Source organism: Spinacia oleracea, chromosome 1 (assembly GCF_020520425.1).
Source record: "Spinacia oleracea cultivar Varoflay chromosome 1, BTI_SOV_V1, whole genome shotgun sequence".
Classification (NCBI taxonomy): Eukaryota; Viridiplantae; Streptophyta; class Magnoliopsida; order Caryophyllales; family Amaranthaceae; genus Spinacia; species Spinacia oleracea.
Window position 1 is genome coordinate 123,788,148 of NC_079487.1, and position 18,567 is coordinate 123,806,714.

Genomic DNA, 18,567 nt, shown 5'->3' on the forward strand with positions numbered 1-18,567 from the left:
ACTCTTCGGTTCTGATGAACGCATCAGCCATTTGGAGCACGTCAGCTATTCTGGAGGGGTTCTTCATTGAGAGTTCGTCACGGAACTTCCCTTCCTGGAGCGCGTGCTTCAAGGCGAAGATGGCCACGTCTGGCTGCAAGTTTGGTATGTTTGTTGATTCCTTCATGAATCTGGCCATGAATTCTCTCAGACTTTCGTCTCTTTCTTGTTGGATTGAGGTCAGTTCTGCTGTGGTTCGCTCGGGGCGATTGTTGCTCACGAACTGTGTGCAGAATCTCTTTTTCAGCTTTTTCCAGCTCTTGATCGATCCCTTCGGCAGCGATCTAAACCACTCTCCCGCCACTCCGGTTAGCGTGGTTGGGAAGTATTTACACCAACATGCTTCGGAGTAGGAACTCAAGAACATTTGCTGCTCGTAGGAGATGACATGATCCCTCGGATCTGTGATTCCGCTGTAGGTTAGGTGCGCTGGCAGTCTTACCTTCGGTATTTCTTCCATGATCAGCTCGTCCGAGAAAGGGGATGACGTAGGAGTCATGATTCTTTTCCCGAGTCTAGCCCTGATGCCTTCGTTTGCCGAGGTTCTGTGATTAGAACGTTCGGGCGTACGATGGGGGCTAGGGGTTCGATCATGCCTCCTGTCTCTTCTTCTTTCTCGGCTACTGACCTCGGGTCGTTCGCCAGATCTGCTCGACTCACCTACCCCGAGTCTCGTATGGATCGAAGGTCTTAACCTTGAGTGGACCGAGGGCCTCAACCTGCTGAGCACCGAGCTTCGGATCCGAGTGTTACGAGTAGTTGATTCGCTTTGGAGAGCTGTTGGAGTAGGCGATGGTCTCGCAAACCAATCTGGTTGCTGTTGTGCCCTTTTTTGGGTGTCCCACGTGCTTTCCATCCACCTCGACGTCAAGTGTGTACCTGTCAAGGGAAGGAGTTCTCGTTCGGGTCTGGACACTTCCGCACTGGGTGGCTCGTTCAGCCTTCGCCTGGTCCTCCTCTCTTCTCTGCGGTCATTTGCCAGTCCTTGCTGCTTCTCATTGAAGAGGAAGTTTTGCATGATGGTCATGGCCGCAGTGAGCTCTTCCCTAGTTGGAATCGGAGGTCCTGCATTTGTGGCGGTCGTAGCTCTGCTTGGCTGTGACCTCGCCATCGATTGAGGGTGCCCCTCTTGGTCAGATTCTGAATCTGACCGCACCATCATATCGTCGTCATTGTTGTTAACAACATCATTCACCATTTTCGCGGAAAGAGGTGATTGATGTCTTTCAAAGGCTTTGAAGTGTTCTTCCCCACAGACGGCGCCAAATTGTTCCGGTGTTGTAAAGATGGAAACAATGGGCTTCGAATGAAGGCCCTTTTGTATGTGTTGAAGATCTTGCTTGTTTGAATGAGTGGAGTCCGAATTCACCTGCACAAGAGCAAAGTCACTAGCCTCGGGGGTGTTTCCGAGGAAAGCCCCTCCGATGCCTAAGTAAGAATGATGCTCGGATTCTAGAGAGAAGTTCTCTAGAAGAGTAGTCTTAAGGCGGTAAATTGGACGTACCTTGAGGTGTGAGCCTTGGCGGCCTATTTATAGTGTTTGCATAATAAATGCCCATAGGTCATTTATTGCTTTTGGGCCTTGGGCCTTGATGGATGGCTGACTAGCCATTGGTGGGTTTGATGCTGTTTGTTTAGAGCCATTGGGCTTTGGACTTAGTGGCCCAATTGAGAATCAATTGGGAGCCCAAACAGTATAATTTTGGATGGAGATAATTTGATGAATATTGTCTCAAAGTAAATGTTGACCTTTTGATTGAATTTCCTTAATTATATCTCTATTATATAAGCCAAGAGATGAGGTCTTTTTGGTAAATACCTGTTGTAGGGGGTTAAGCTCTGAGTTCTCAAATGTTAAGAAAGCAGCCACCCTGATTTCATTTTAGACCATTACTTTGAGCTAGACTTAAATAATTATTCTATATTCCTCAGCTTCTGTTTTAAAACACAATTCTTATCAATAGACTGAGTTTCTATTTTACTTTATACGATCAAAAGAAAGGTCCTTAGATCGCAAAATATTTCTTGGTATATTATATACTTATATAGCACAATTTTTAGTTTTTTAATACCCGCACGCATCGCGTTCATATAAGATTAGTATCCTTTAATTTAAGCTATTTTCCTTTAACGTATAATTTGCAGTTTCTTTTGTATCATCTTCCTTATTTGCATTCCTTTGTTTACCATTTATCACCTTCATTAAGTAATTTCCTTTTCGGTGCTGTATTTTACAAATAACATGGGCATAATGGACTATTTTATATATACGGGACACCAAAAGGTCAATTACAGTAGTGAGCTCAGGAGTTCCCTTAATATAAAATAGAGATGATCCTAGTCCGACCAATTTTGAATATGGAAAAAACAAATTATGATCATGACTTAGGTGTAGAGTTTCCAACTCTGAAAGAGGGATAGGAGTCAGATTCTAATTCTCTCATAATACATGTTCCGACTCGAGTTCGGCTATGTAAGTGGATGATTTACTAAAGAGAATTAGGGGATATAATAGGGAGGTTGATGTGGGATAATATAACCACTAACTCACTAAGTTAACTTGAAAGATGGTTTTCTTTTTAAACGTGTTTGATCACTTGATGAAGTATTTTTAAAAAAAGAGGTCCAATTATCACAAATTTTGACAAATGAAAACACTTTGTTTTTTCGAGTTATTTGATATTTCGTAGAATTTTTGTTTGGAAGAAATATAATGTAATTTTATGTCACGCAATCCAAATTTAAAGTCTAACTAGTTTGTGACCCGGGCGTTGCTCTGGGTTTTACTTTTAGTGGGATTTACTTATTTTAAATATGTGCATATGTGGTGCTATTATCTGATTTCCATGCAAGATCAGTGGCCAATCAACAAACTTCCTTCCCATATCCGAAAATCAAAACAAAGTCGAGTTCTCTTCTTCATGATTAGTTGATTATTATACTCTTGTCAATGTTTCCCTCTTCCACACTCATAATTACACTCCATTACCCTAAGTTAATGATTAGTTGATTATTATACTCTTGTCAATGTTTCCCTCTTCCACACTCATAATTACACTCCATTACCCTAAGTTTTTTTTATTTTTCAAGCTTAAGTTGAGAAGAGAAGAATTGTACATTATAAGTTAAGTAATTAATTCCCTTTTGGTTTTTTTTTCCCCTTTAATTCATTATTATTCATTTTAAAAAGGTTGTATTATTTATTTAAATAGAAAAATATAACATCATTGTGGCTAGCTAAGATGGTAAGAATGGTAACTTTTAATTCAAGAGGCCTAGTGTTCAATCCTTGCTGATCTACGTGGCACATATACATTTTTATAAACGCCTTTTAATATATTAGTATAGATATCGACAAATTATTTTTTATTTATTTTTTATTGTGCCTTTACACCAAATTATCGTTAACTACCAATTTTATTTACTCCGTACCAATTTGGTGGATTGGCCTCCCAACTTCCAACCTCCAAAGCACGGAGTAGGATACGTAGGCCACGTAGGCCGTAGCCAACTAACAGAAAAAATGTGCTCCGTAAAATTGAAGTGCCGACGTTGCGATACTGTGGTCGGAAGTAAAATAATAAACCAATTTCATACTGTATTTTCTACGCACAAACTTAGCAATTTCTTTCCTCAAATCAAATTCAACTTCCCCAAATTCGAGGAACAAATAATACTTCATCGATCGGAAAAGTATTCTGGGCAAACAACTCTTAGGTATGTCTTTCTCTCTTTCCTGCGGCGTCCAACTTTGAACATTTTTTAATTTTTATTTTCAATTTTACGTTGGCAATGTTAAAAACAATTTCAAATTTGGGGATTTAGGGTTTAGCGTTTAGGATGCTCAGTGCAATTGCATAGTATGTGCTGATATGTAAATTTAAATTATCAGAATTGCCTATTATATGTGGAAAATGGCTCAAATAATGGTTAAGAAAAAGGTTTAATTTGATCAAAGACTGAGAGAGATTACTGCTTTGGGTAGTGTTTTTTAGTGGAACTGCCAATAATCAGGATTACTGCTTTGGAAATTCATGAAATTGTAATTTATGGAGCTCAAATCGATAAGGTACATCGATTTTAGCTCCATGTTGAAAACTAGTTAGCTGGAAGTTGCGGTGTGTGGATTTGATGTGTTTTGTGTGCCACAAACAGGGGTTTGCTTGCTCAAATTGGAAAATGTATAGAGTGATTGGTGGAAAAGTAAATGCTGATGTTTCTCAACTGCGAGGTCTAAGGAGGTTCTTTTGCAATGTTACCGCCCCAGAAGTTTCTGCCTCAAACAGCTATATGCATAGCAACGTGAGTAGAAAATTTTAGGGTAAAAATTTGGTTGATATTTTATCGATGTTTGTGAATTATCGTCATAGTATAGTTGTGATTTGTTCGTTATTTGTGAGTTCATGCTCCGCCCTTCCCGTTTGTTGCCACTAGTGGATGGTTTGGGTTTTCTATTTTGGCAGAAAGGCTCTTTATAAAGAGGTTCTAAAGCTCCAAGCCCAGATGCCCATGCATCATATCCCCAATGCATCATTGTGTTTCATAGGTTTATACTAGACCCCTCATGGTTCATAATCTTCAATTAGTTGTTACTTTTTGACTTGTCTTGATGTTATTTTAGTTCATAGCTTTATGATATCAGGATTGCAACAGGCTCATAGCCTTACGATATCATCATTGTGTGGGATTAAGTTGAATTTCCGTCTATGGGACCGGGGGTGTTCCTTTCCTCATTTTCGTGTGTAGAGTTACTTTTATTTTAGTTTTTCAATAAGGAATGAACCTATTTGTCCTGTGTGGCTGTGCCTCAAAATGCTATTTTCATCTTCCTCCTTTCTCTTCCCCTTCCTATCGCTCTCTTTTCCTCTCTTCCTTTTTCCAGGTGTAAGTTATTATTGTATGTAACAGGGAAACAAGGTAGAAAATCAATCGGCAAATGGAATTCAGCAATATGACATTGCTATTGTTGGTGGCGGCATGGTCGGCATGGCTCTGGCATGTTCCTTGGGTTAGTTTGGGTTTACTATATGTGGGAGAAGAGTTTAATAATAATGGCGTCCCTCTTTGCTATCTTTGATTTCTTGTATCTTGCAAGCAGATTTAATTACCTTTAGTTACCTGTGGGCATGTGGTGCATTTGTGGTCTGCAGTATAATCACTTCCTTGCAGTTTATATATGTCAGCTTAGGCTTCAAAATGTTTTATATTCCCCGCAGCAAGCTCTGCTTTAACCAAAAAGTTGAGTGTTGCCATCATTGACGACAATCCTGCATTGACCTCTGGAGGTTGGATTAGTAAAGAGGAGCCTCCTGACCCAAGAGTCAGTACGATAACACCAGCTTCTATCTCCTTTCTTAAAAGTATGTTATCTATGTTGATATTAGTATTTATTTTGTGGATTAGTTTTCAGAATACATGAGTTGACCCACTAATCTACCCATAGCAGGCAAAGTAAAAACTGTTTAGTGTTTACCATGTTAATATGTTCCCTTTATCAATAGGGGCATTTATTTTATTTTGTGTCCTTCGGAACTTCAAGTATCTTGGGCAAGACAAATTTCTGACATATTACCCTTTTGTTTTCCAATTCGGTTTCCAGTAACTAAGAAGTAATTATTGCAGATATTGGAGCTTGGAAGTATGTTGAGAAGCAACGCCATGCATATTTTGACAAAATGCAGGTGAAGCTCGCTACCTTTCAAGTTTGAATTTCTCCTGTTGTTTGTTACTGTTTGCTCTTTGCTTACTTTTGACCTTGGATTTGCAAATGTCAACTTTTCTGTCTTTGAAAATTAAATGCATAAATGATAATATGATTCAATGCTGTGTTTCTGGTAAATAGCAGTATTTAAAATAAAAAAAATCATTTTCACATTCAGTGATTTTAGTCAGCTATGCGGTAATGTGATATGCGTGCATGATGTAAGGCAGTGAATAAAGTCTTATCTGTTAGTGATCTTCAAGTCTTTCAGCTGTTTTTTCTGTCCACTGGTTGTTGCACTTCTGTAAATTTCATTCAGCCTAGCATAATACAAGTATCTGTTTTTTTTATTTGTGAAGCTTCATGTTAGCAATGGAAGATCATGAGAAAATGCAGTTTATGCAAGGTCTTATTATTTTATTGTTTTGTAGATAATCTTTATTGCCAAAGTGCCTTCATCTTTACTTCTGATATGCCTGTATCTGTTCCGTCCTCAAGTACTTCTGTCTAAATATGATATCATAAGTTGATTTTCCTTGTAGGTATGGGATTATACTGGTCTAGGGTATACCAGGTACAATGCTAGAGATGCAAATAAGGAGGTACTCGGGTGAGCTTACTGAAAAAATCATTCTGCACTTTGAAGTCAATTCTAATTGCTGGTGCATGATTTTATTCAAGAGAGTTAACACGGTGTTTTTTATTTAATTTTTTGCATTATTTTAGGTGTGTTGTTGAGAATAAGGTGCTTCAGAGGTCCCTATCATTGTGTATACAGGTATAATTCAACTTTAATGGTTAAATCGTTCATTATATGTTGGCATGGAGTATGGAAAAACCATGCTCTCATTGCTAGAAATATCGTGCGTACATTCATCTTTCACAATCCTTCTATTTCATGCGGGGTTCTCTTGGGTAGAATGTGACTGAAAATAAATGTTCTCCAATCTCCCTTCAATTCCTCACTCCTCATCCCTGAACCGAAAACTCTTGCTTACTTCTAAGTTTAATTCCACCTTTCTTTGGAATAATGGTTAGGCTTCTATGTTTTCCCTTGGTCAATAAACACAATGTCATCAGTAATGAATGAAATCAAAAATTCAAAAGGTTCCTAAACTGGAAACTGTGAAAACCGGAAAGAGTGAATGACAAAACCAAGAGCTTTCTATAAAACATAATCAAGTTCTAACTCCTTGGAAGGTTTAACAAATTGCATTTTACATAGCCTTCAGTTCGCTCACATGTATGAAGCAGCTAATGGTTAACTTCTTGTATTCCGTCTCATCTCTTAATTGTTGGATTGGGGAACTTGTACAGGAGAAGGACTTCCAGAAAACAGTACTTCCTTCTAGATTGGCTTCAATGGCTTTACAGTCAAGCATGTCATCCACCGAGATGGACAGTCAGTTAGCAAAGTTGGAGCTGGCCGATGGAAGCAATGTAGTTGCAAAATTAGTGGTAAGGCTTATGAAATGCATCTAAAGTAAATTTTGCAGTGAGAGAAATATAATGGAACTTTTGCTGAACTTCATGTCCTACCCTCCTGCTTGCTGAATTTGTATATTTTATATTTATTCAACATTTAATTATTCCTTTAATCGAAGTTTAAAATCGTGAAATATTCCACCTCTTTTTCGACTTGTTTATTTTAAAATTTCTTCAAGTGTCGTCCTATGCTATGGTTTTAGACAAGAGGTGTTCGTTGCTTTCATTTTTTGGAGGATGTTTAAAGAGGAGAGAAGCCTCTTTCTGTTGGATTTCCGCCACTATCCCATCTGTTTTCATTGGATAATGCTCTGGTGTCTACTTTCCAAATATACACTGTTTGAATTCTAAATACTGAGGCAGTGAGGCCACTCCACGACAGGGTAATAGAGGAGCTTAGTTCTGTAGTCTAGAATTTCTGGTTCTACTATTAACCGAAGTGGAGGATTCTAAGGTGTAGATGCCCTAGATGGGGATTCATCAGGGTCCTTTTTCTGTAAATCATTTCAATGTTCCTTCCCCCTTAGGTGTCCTGTTTTCCCGACGAGAGCTATTGTGTGGACACTGGCTAGGATTAACAAAAACAATATATTCCAGAATCAAAGACGGGGGACTCACTCGATATTTGTATGCCGTGCCATTTTATTTGTGAATCTTGTTCACATGTTTTTCTTCACCTTAGGTGGCAACAATCTTTGGAGGTGGTTGCTTGCTGTGTATGGGTAGAGTCTTGGGTTTGTCCTTAAATGTTATCGACTGGCTGCTGAATAATTTTGTGGGGTTTGGACTTTGGAGGGGTTAAGAAGAAGAAACTTTTGTGGCACACCGGTTTATGGCGATTATGTAGTGTGTGTGTGACTGGATGGCACTCCAGTGTCATTTCAAGAGCTACCTTATCATGTCATCTGTTGTGGAATAATGTAACTTCTTTAGCAATCTTGGGCTATAACATCCATCTAAAATAGATATTGGGGAGATTGAAAGCAATTGATACAGTCTAAGGTCTCTAAGCCATTTTGAGCTTCTTTCAAAGAAACTAGTTTTAAACCCGTGCGACGCACTGTTGTCTTATTTTTAAAATATTTTTAAAAAAAAATTGTTGCCAGCACGTGCCTTGGGGTTTAATTTGGAGAGGATGATCTAGAGTTCAATGGAAGTATGAAGCTATTAATTTCAATGTAAAACAGCGGTTCATTTTTAGGGAAGCAAATAAAAGAAGGAAAAATAAATTAGAAAAGCAAGGAGGGGAAACGTGGCAAGCCAAACTTCCTGTTTTAAAATATTAGTATAGATTGGATTAACATTTATTTTAGTTTTTTTTTAATCCTTTTTGAGGATAACTTGTTCTTATAAGTATTTACTCTTTTTCAGCTGTTAATATATTTTCTAGAAACTCTTAACCATTTGTATTGCAGTTGGAAAATATTTTGGTCCCCGGGATGGAAGTGGACTCGGTGAGGTTTGATTTTGGATCATGGCTAAGTTATGACTTGACGGAGACTTCTCTAGCGGAATACCTTTTTGCTGGAATAGAAAAAGAACAACTGATAACTTTTAACTGAAACGAAATAGCATACATGACTATTGTTCTTATTTGAGGAAGCGTTAAATTTAGCCTTAACTCCTGATATTATTGCCTTTTTGTAGACGGGTATCAAGATTTGAAGCAGTATGACTAACAATTTTCTTTTTAATTTGTTTTAAAACACGTACCTATCTTGGTAGGTGGTCTCTCTCATGACAAAGGTCCCCAACTCTCTTCTCATCGTATGGGTTTCTTAATAACCGTGTCACTTCTCTATGTTAACATAAAAAAGATAAAGGGAATAGTTGTCTATGTTAGAATCTTCAACATGCTTCTATAGTTCTATGTAGGTCGAATGGGAATAGTCCAAGTAGTCCAAGGTCTTCTAGAAAAAGCACGACATATCTTCAGTTATGTGGGGTTTAGATAATTTCACGGTCACTTTCGGACGGAGGGTGTATGAAGAGTTATGTAATTTGATTAATCTAGGGAATCGAGAAGCATTCTGCTGGTAGAGATTTCGGAGCACTATGAATTTTGATGTGGCACTGAATATGGAGATTGGAGAATGGTTTAATGAGGTTGTTGTTCTGATGGTGGAATGCTTGTATGTGTGATTAAGTGGAAGTGATGCAGAGGTACTTTGTGTTGCAGCCTTTTCGGATTACTATTCTTTAAACAAGTAGATATTATGCTGAACTTACAGATGCAGTTGATTGTATTTGGATCTCCCCCTCCCCTCACATGCCCCAAAAGATCAATGACATTGAAGCACTGTCTCCATAGATTTTTTTGTAGTTCATGCAGTTTTTTGTTAAGGTGTTAACACCAACACGACAAAAAGGGTCGGCTGGAGAAAGATTGTTCTCTCACAGTTGATCCTTCCCCAATAGCGTAACCTATTTTTGTGTCTTGGTGGTACAAATATATAGTGCATTGAACTTTAAGTCTTAAAGAGAGTTCAACAACCCTCAGAATTTGTAGGATCACCTTTGCTATTTAATTCCCAGTTCCACTTAAGCATTATATCTTGTTAGCATTTAGTTGAGCTTTGCCATGTAATTCCCAAGTTCATATTGCAGGTTGGAGCTGATGGAGGCAGGTCACGTGTTAGGGAGTTGGCAGGGTTCAGCTCCTCGGGTCGGAAGTATCCTCAAAATGCAATTATCTGCACAGTTGAACATTCATTACCTAACTATTGTGCGTGGCAGAGGTTTCTTCCTGCAGGACCAATTGCACTTCTGCCAGTAGGGGAAAATTTTAGCAATATTGTCTGGACAATGAGCCCTAAAGAGACTTCAGAATGCAAAGCTATGTCTGAAGATGATTTTGTGAAAGCCGTAAATCATGCATTGGATAATGGTTTTGGTCCTCATCCACAATCAAATTCAAGTATTGACAAGATTTTCTCGAGCTTTAAGTCAGATTCAGTTTCATTGAACGAGTCTTTTGAAGTTCCACCAAAAGCTGTCAAGTTGGCATCCGAAAGAATGGTGTTTCCCCTGTCTTTAGTGCACACTGATACCTATGCTAAAAGCCGTGTTGTTCTCATTGGTGATGCTGCCCACACCGTTCATCCTCTGGCGGGTCAAGGAGTTAACCTTGGTTTTGGAGATGCATCCGTTCTTTCAAAAGTTATCTCTGACGGTACTGCTGTTGGCATTGATATAGGACAGGTACCATCTCCTGGAATTTTTTTTATTTCTTATGTGGTCTTGTAGGAAATCACATTTAAGATTCTGCTTAAAACATATTTTACAGTCAAACATATTTCTCTTGGGCATACCAAGGGCATTTAGGAAAATTCTTTCAGCCATACAGGATCTAAGCACATTATTGAAGAACTTCCCTACCTTCTTAAGTCGGCTATTTTGTTTTATTAAACTGCCTTGTCTATCTGGTGAGCCTTAATATAGATGCACTTCTACATGCAGTTCGGCATTCACGGGCACGTGCCTTTACGACAGACTTTACATTTTTCTTGCCGTTAATTCTCCTTGTCTCAGTCCGGCTGTAGGCCAGTAAGGCAGTAAGTATTAACTCCTATGAAACGAATTTCGGAAACTGTAGTTGAACAAATCAAAACAGAAAGCCAAACATTTAAGTTAAGATTGGAGTTAATAAGTTCTTAACACTAAGAGAGGTAGAAAAAATTGTTTTTATTTTCTATTTCTGTGATATCAGTATCCCATTGAACTTAGCTTTTGCAACTGATGGCATGTCACAGCTATCCCTGCTACGGAAGTATGAAGCAGAACGGAAGCCAGCAAATTTCATGATGGCTACTATTCTTGATGGGGTACAGAAGGCTTATTCATTTGACTTGGGACCGTTTAATGCAGTAAGAGCTGCTGCATTCCATGGAGCGCAGTACATTTCACCTTTGAAGAAGAATATTATTTTATATGCTTCTGGTGAACAGAGACTTCCGTTTTTCTCTTGGAACTAAGTATGGTGGTCAGCTGGACCTTTAGCTATAGCTCTGCAGGTTTTTCTTGTGGTCGTGTTTAATGCTTTCATTATTGGATAATGCGCTGTTTAGCCAATTTAGCAGCAAAAGAATAAGGGACACTCAAACTTAGTGCATTTGTAGGACCAAACTTTATTATGTCTTGACAATCAGTTAAACACTCAACTCTGTGTTAAACGAGTAATTACATGTTGTGATGTAAATATTGGAAATGTGTAACCTTTTGACAGGGTACATTTTAAGTGTATCAAGCTGACAAGCTCAAGTATTGCTCGTATTTCTTTTGCTGCCTAATCTTGGACAGTTTACAAGTTGGAACTGGCTTGTGTCTATTTCTCTTGGGATTGCCTAGGTCCGGCCCATGACACTGCTAATAGCTTTGTGTTGTGCCCCAATTTTCAAAAAGGTGGTTCGGACATGTACCAAGCCCACATGCCAATTGTATTGGGCCGTGCTGTCCCTAGGTAGAATTTTAGTTATTTTGTCAGGTTTTGTCGTGTGAGGATGTGTCTTATCGTGCTTTTCCAATAAAATGTGGCCCGATTCATGGCTGATACTCACGGAGTCCCAGTAACTTGCGTGTGTCTTGCCTTTTGCTGGTTCGATTGCCATCCTTACAGTTGAATCATGCAGCACCATCAGTCCGTCATGAACATACACTATTATGTGAACACAATTTTTTTGACTTTGACATACTGATGCAAACGACTTTCAACCCCCTCACGCCATCGGAAAAGAGATTTAAATAGGTGAACCACAAGTAATAACACATAACATGTTACTGATCTTCTAGCTGCCCAGTCAGAATCTGAAAAGGCTTGCAAACAAATATTGTCTAAAGCTTTTAATAAAATGCCTTGACCTTCAATGTGAGCTAGGTATCTCAAGGTATGGTCTAAAGCTGTAACATGAGGTTGTCTAGGTGCTTGTAAAAATTTACTAAGAGACTGAACTGTATAAGACAAGTCAAGTCTTGTATGAGTCAAGAAGTTGAGTTGTCAACCAAAGACCTGTACTTTTCTGTATCAGAATATCTGTATCAGAATAGAGATCACCATCAGATTTGGTTAATTTGAGGTTCAAAGGTAAAGGTGTGATGGCTCTTTTTGAGACCTCAAAACCACATCCAAGAATGAGTTCTCTAGTGGATTTCTTCTGACTGAGAATCACCCCATCTTCTGTGTACCAAACCTCAATGCCAAGAAAATAATTTAAGTGACCCAAAATCTTGATGTTGAACTCTTTGTGTAGATAACTTCAAAGCATCAAGCTTGTGAGGATCGGTACCAGTAAGAAACACATCATCAACATACACAACTGCAATGTTGATGTCATTGTCTTGCCTATGAATGAATAAATTGTAGACATATTTTGTTTGAATAAAACCCTGATTCCCCAGTGCAGACATGAGCTTCTCATGCCATTGTCTAGATGCTTGTTTCAGACCATAGATTGAATTGATCAACCTACATACTTTGTTAGTGTGATTAGGAACACCTTCAAGCACTTTCATGTAAACTTCCTCCTTTAAATCCCCACGGAAAAAAGCATTGTTGACATCTAGTTGGAACAAAGGCGGTGCATGATTGTTGCAACTACAATCAAACACCTTATAGTGCTCATCTTGACAACAGGGTTGAAAATCTCTTCATATTTTGTCCCATACATTTGATTAAAGCCTTTTGTCACTAGCCTTGGTTTGCATCTTTCCATCTCTCCACTATATTTGAGTTTCACTTTGAAAACCCACTTGCAACCTATTGCATTCTTCCCTTTAAAAAGTTCCACCAATTCCCAAATAAGATTCTGGTCTAGGGTTTGTAACTCTGTGCATTTGCAGCTTCTTCATAGTTCAATGGTTCTGTGATATCACAAGATTGAGACAGGAAGGGTTGAAATTCATCAGGGAATGCAACATAAGACACTAAGTTGCACCAGTATTTGGGAATAGGCTCATGAACAGAAAGTTGAGAGGATGCATTGTGACACACATAATCATCTAGATCAGAATGTGTTTTGTGAGGTCTTGATGACTGTCTAGGTGGATTGTGATTAGGTATACCATTAGTGATAGATTCTAATGCAGAAGAAGAAGTAGGGGAAGGATTAGGGGTAGTGGTGAACTATGATCAGTGATAGAGCTAGGATTGGAAAGAAGAGATGTAGGAAAAGAAGTGGGAGAGGCATGGGAGGGAGATGACATAGCTAGTGAGTGATGAGAAGGAAAGATGGATGAAGGAGAGGAGAAATCAGGAGTGTCAAATGATTAAGGTGGTCCAAAAACTGGCAAATAAATGGCATTGGTATTTTGTTTTTGTGGAAAAGGTAAAAAAAATATAATTATTAATTTATTTAAGGATGGAGTAATTATTTACGGAGGGAGTAAATAATTACTCCCTACGTAAATCATCATGAGCAAATGCGTTTTTCATCATGAACCCCTATTTACGGATGGACTAATTATTTACAGAGGGAGTAATTATTAATTTATTTACGAAATATTTTTTAATTTTTATTTTATTAAAGAAACTTTTTAAAACTATATATTTTATATTTTGTTTGCTTCTACATTCATAGACTACATATGAAGTATATATTTCAAGAAATATTAAAAATTTATTTATTATGATAAGAATCGAAAATAACATATTGATATTGATATGAAAAATATTAATCACTTAACATGGAAAAAATTACAAATTATACTCAGAAATTAAAAATCAAATATGAAGAACAAACAATTAAAGAAAATTGAAGAACAAAATATAGAATTACTTATCCTTGTCGGGATGTGCATACGAGTTGATCGAGCCTGTTTGGGAGGGTGAAACACATCCAAAACCTTCACTCCTAGACGGTTTTTGAACGAGGAAAACAACGTCTGATTCCCCTCCTTCAATCTCTGGTTAGTTTTGGCAAATGTTCTCCAACCACCGGTCAAGAATCGACGAAATTGATATATGTAGTTCAAGGAGAATTAGCAAAGGGACGTGAAGTTCAAGAGTAGAAACTACATGGATTTGTATGGCGAGGAATCATCTTGGGGGTCCTTCAAAGAGAATTTAAAATACAACAATGAGTAAGTCCGTAGCTCTGAATTTTCCTTATCGAGAACCGTGACGAGAAAATTTCTAGCGGATTGTTCCTCTATGAGTTCTGCATAAGTTTTTATACGTCATTGTCTACCTTAAAGGTCATGGCATTGAAGAGGATTATCTTCCCTCCCGAGGCTAACAATAGATAATCAATATGGCTCAAAGCAATACAAGGGGAACAACCTATTCATGAGCATTATACATATCATTTCTCATCATATAAGAAAGATTCTGGGGTGACCACAACTGAGGTAGAACACTAGTCGGGTATGCTATTTTCTTTCATCCGTTTCCAACGTAAATGAAACTCATTCGACGTCAGAGCAAAGACAACTTCAGTTGCTTGTTGAAAGTACACGTGTCTCAAAATCTGCAACATGCAAAAAATAAATCAATTGTGAACGTGTTTCCAGAGCTTTTCACTTAGTGCAACAAGCAGAGAAACAAAAACAAATAATAGACGGACAAGAAATAGGCAATGAAGCAAGTGCTTTTACTGTGAATAGAATGAATCAAGGAAATTATCAAGGAGTTTCTTGAGAAGGGAAATTAAGAAAATGAAAAATATAAAGAAGTGCGAGCTTTGCAAGATGAAGGGGCATGTGAAAGAGGAATGCTTTAAACTAATAGGCTATCCTGGTTGATTTAAAAACACTAAAGGAAAAAGCACCTATGAAGTTTGGGCGAAATGTGACTAAAGAAGAAAATGAGAATGAGCAAGAAGACCCACTGGGAGGATATGGAACAAAGATGGAGAAAATGAAGGGAAACCTAACAACAAGATGATCAATGCTATTGCTCAAGAGATGTTCAAGATGTTCGTTGCCCAACAAAAAGGAAATGGATGGAGTACATCCAACAACAAAATGTCAAATTTTACAGGTATGATACTACCTAGTAATGTGTTATCTTTCTATCTGCAAAATGATAAAAAAAATACTTGGCTTATTGATTCTGGAGCTTCAGACCACATGTGTGGTAATGAAGCCTTATTTTGTGAAATGAGAGATATACAAAATCCTGTGAAAGTGGGAGTACCAGATGGAAGCATGAAAATAGTGGATAAAATAACGTATGTCAAGCTCTCTGATAAACTTATGTTATATGATGTGCTATTTATTTCTCAATTCAAACCTAACTTACTATTTGTAAGTAAACTGATTCAAGCAAACAATTTAAATATGTTGTTTGATAAAAAGAATTATATCTTACAGGACTCTACCTCCAAGGAAGTTGTAGGGTGAAAAAAAGGAGGAAATTGCCTATATAAGCTGTAAACGGAGCACAAGGAAGAAGCTGGAATGAGAAAGAGAAGTCAAGAAGGAACAAATTTCCTTGAATGTAATAATGGTGTCAACTGTAATGTTGATGTGAATCTTAATATCTTACATGCTAGATTAGGGCATAGCTCTTTATCCAAGATGAAGCACATAGATATTTGCATTTGTAGACACCTAAAAGAATTTTTGTGCGACTCATGTTGTGTTGGTAAGCACCACAAGATTTCTTTCTCATGGAAATGGATATCCCTTGAGACAAAAAATCTGTTAGTGTCAATTTCCAACACTTTGTAACCTTTCCGAGACGTGGAATAACCCAAAAAAAACACATGGAGTAGCTCTATTGTCCATCTTTGTTCTGCCAACCTTTGACGTGGATACATAACAAAGGCATCCAAAAGTTCTAGGATGGGACAAATTGGGTGATTTTCCTTATAATCTGAAATAAGGTGATCGAGTCCAGATTAATAGATTTCAGGGGCATTCTATTAATCAAATAAGCAGCAAACATGACACATTCACCCCCAAAACCTATAAGGAACTCTACACTGAATATACAAAGCTCTTGCAGTTTTCAATAAATGCTTAATTATGCTTCCTTTCAACCACCCCATTATGTTGAGGTGTGTCACTGCAACTGGTTTGTCTTATGATTCATAGTGTCAAACACAACTTCCTCAAATCACCCTCACATAACTCCTTGGCATTATCTGATCTAATACATTTAACAGTAACACCAAACTGAGTTTGAACCATGCTTAAGAAATCAACCATTACAGAAATAGAGTCCTTTTTATTTCTCAACGTATGAATCCAAGTAAATCTATTGTAATCATCAACTATGGTTAAGAACTGATTACAACCAGTAGAAGTCTTTACAGAGTGAGGTCCCCAAATTAACATCAATATGGACTAGTTCAAATGGAGCCGAAGTTTTAATACTACTATGTGGAAAACCAAGCCTGGTTTGTTTGGCTACAGGGCAAACTTGACATATAGTATCTTGTACAAGAGTTGACCTCACAACTAAGAGTTATTAGCTTTAGTTGACTACAATGTAAATGTCCTATTCTCAAAATCCAAAGTTTTTCATTATTTACAACAAAAGAACAAGTTGTGTTGCAAACATGTGACTGCACAAAAGCTACTTCTTTCAACTTTTGTTCCCCCATATTGTACAAACTAGAACTGACATCACCAAGAGGAAACAACATTCCCTTTTGACAGCAAATAAAGCATTTATCATGAGTAAAATGCATTTCACATTTCAAATCCTTGCATAACTTGTGGACAGAGATAAAGTTATACTTAAAATGAGGAACATATAACACATTATGTAAGGTTATATCCTCATTTAAAACCACTGAACCAATGTGTTTCACTGGAACTTTACTTCCATCTGGTATAGTGATGTAGGTAGATTGATTTTAAACTGATTTATAGCCAAAAAAGTGAATCAAATCATAGCAAAAATGATCTGATGCACCACTATCTAGCAGCCATTTATAATTAGAATGAGACAGTAGACAAATGTTACCTGCCATCATGGCTAGGTTTGATTAATTGGCTATTGGAGTCTGCTGTTGTTTACTCAACATGCCCATCAATTTATGGTATTGCTCAACCGTGATTGCAACAGTAGGCTCAGGTTTTGGATAACCTTATGTTTCTGCATCAGTTTCACCACCAAATGACATTGCAGCTGTTTTGTTGTCCTTAATGTGTTTGAATCCCGGTGGATAACCATGGATTTTGAAACACCTTTCAACATTGTGGCCTGGAGTTTGACAATGTGTACAAAAATAGTTGGAACCTATATTTCCTTGTCTATTGTTGTTCCATGATTTCTGAAAATTAGATTGTTAAGAACCAGTCACTTGTGTCTTGTAACTCATGTTGTTCCAGTGATCACCTCCAAACCTTCTTTTTCCTGCTGCAAAAGCTATTGATTCTGTTGGATAGACAATATTGGAGACTTCTTGACGTCTCTCCTCTTGAGCAAAAAGCCTATAAGCTTCTGACACTTTTGGTAATGTTGGCACCATCAACACATTACCTCTGATTGTAGTAATAATCAGTCAGTTTCATCATGAATTGCATAACCATTTTCTCTTGTTGCCTTTGAAAGAATTTCTTGGTGACATTGCAAGTGCAATAGCAGATAAAATATGGATTTGGATGTGCTTCTTCAATAGCACCCTGAATCGATTTTATTTTAGTGAAGAACTCAGACACAAACCTCTCTCCTTGAGTTAATTCAACCAATTTCTGTTCCAATGAATAAACCTGAGCCACTGATGCAAAAACGATTCTCTCTTCTAGCTCAGACATCTCTAGCGGATTTCAAGAACATCACACTCTTAGCAATTACCTCACTCAAATTACCTAAAATCAAGGAACAAACCAGATCATTGCATCTCTTCCAAGCTTTATATTCAACAATTCCAAAAACTGGTTTACTGATGCTTCCATCAACAAATCCTATTTTATTTTTGGCTGATAAAGCAAGCATCATCGATCTCTTCCAACCAGTAAATCCTTCACCATTGAGCTAGCTTGAAAGAAACCAACTGAACAGAATTAGCATCCGAAGGATGAATATAGTAGATGCATGCAGGATCCTGATTTGGAGGAAGAACCACATTCCTTCTTGGATCCTCAACATTCCCAGTATCATTTTCTATTATCAAGATTTCAGATCAACAATATCAAGATTCAGATCAATAAAATTCAGTAAAACGTAGCTCAAACACACAAATTATGAGCATATTTTCAGAATAAACAACAGATTTTTCAGAGTAACCAGTTAGAGAAAAGTATGAACACACTAGTTCAACAAAATTTAGGAACAATTTCATGAGAAGAATCACGGAATTTTTCAGAGAAATGAGTTAGGATTTTGATCCCGCTCTGATACCATGATAGAATTCAAAGACAAGCAAAAGAATTTCCGTATTATTATCATTATTACA

General features: G+C 37.6%; 1 protein-coding gene across 1 annotated transcript; it reads left to right on the forward strand.

Annotated features, from left to right (window-relative positions):
- Nucleotides 1-3,533: 3,533 nt before the first annotated feature.
- Nucleotides 3,534-11,497, forward strand: LOC110774757 (uncharacterized). The gene is made up of 10 exons (XM_021979338.2): nucleotides 3,534-3,756; nucleotides 4,195-4,341; nucleotides 4,948-5,047; nucleotides 5,256-5,399; nucleotides 5,662-5,720; nucleotides 6,283-6,350; nucleotides 6,467-6,518; nucleotides 7,058-7,198; nucleotides 9,833-10,426; nucleotides 10,978-11,497. The coding sequence occupies exons 2-10, from the start codon at nucleotides 4,219-4,221 to the stop codon at nucleotides 11,197-11,199; spliced, it is 1,503 nt and encodes a 500-aa protein (XP_021835030.1). The 5' UTR covers nucleotides 3,534-3,756; nucleotides 4,195-4,218; the 3' UTR covers nucleotides 11,200-11,497.
- The last annotated feature ends 7,070 nt before the right edge of the window (nucleotides 11,498-18,567 follow it).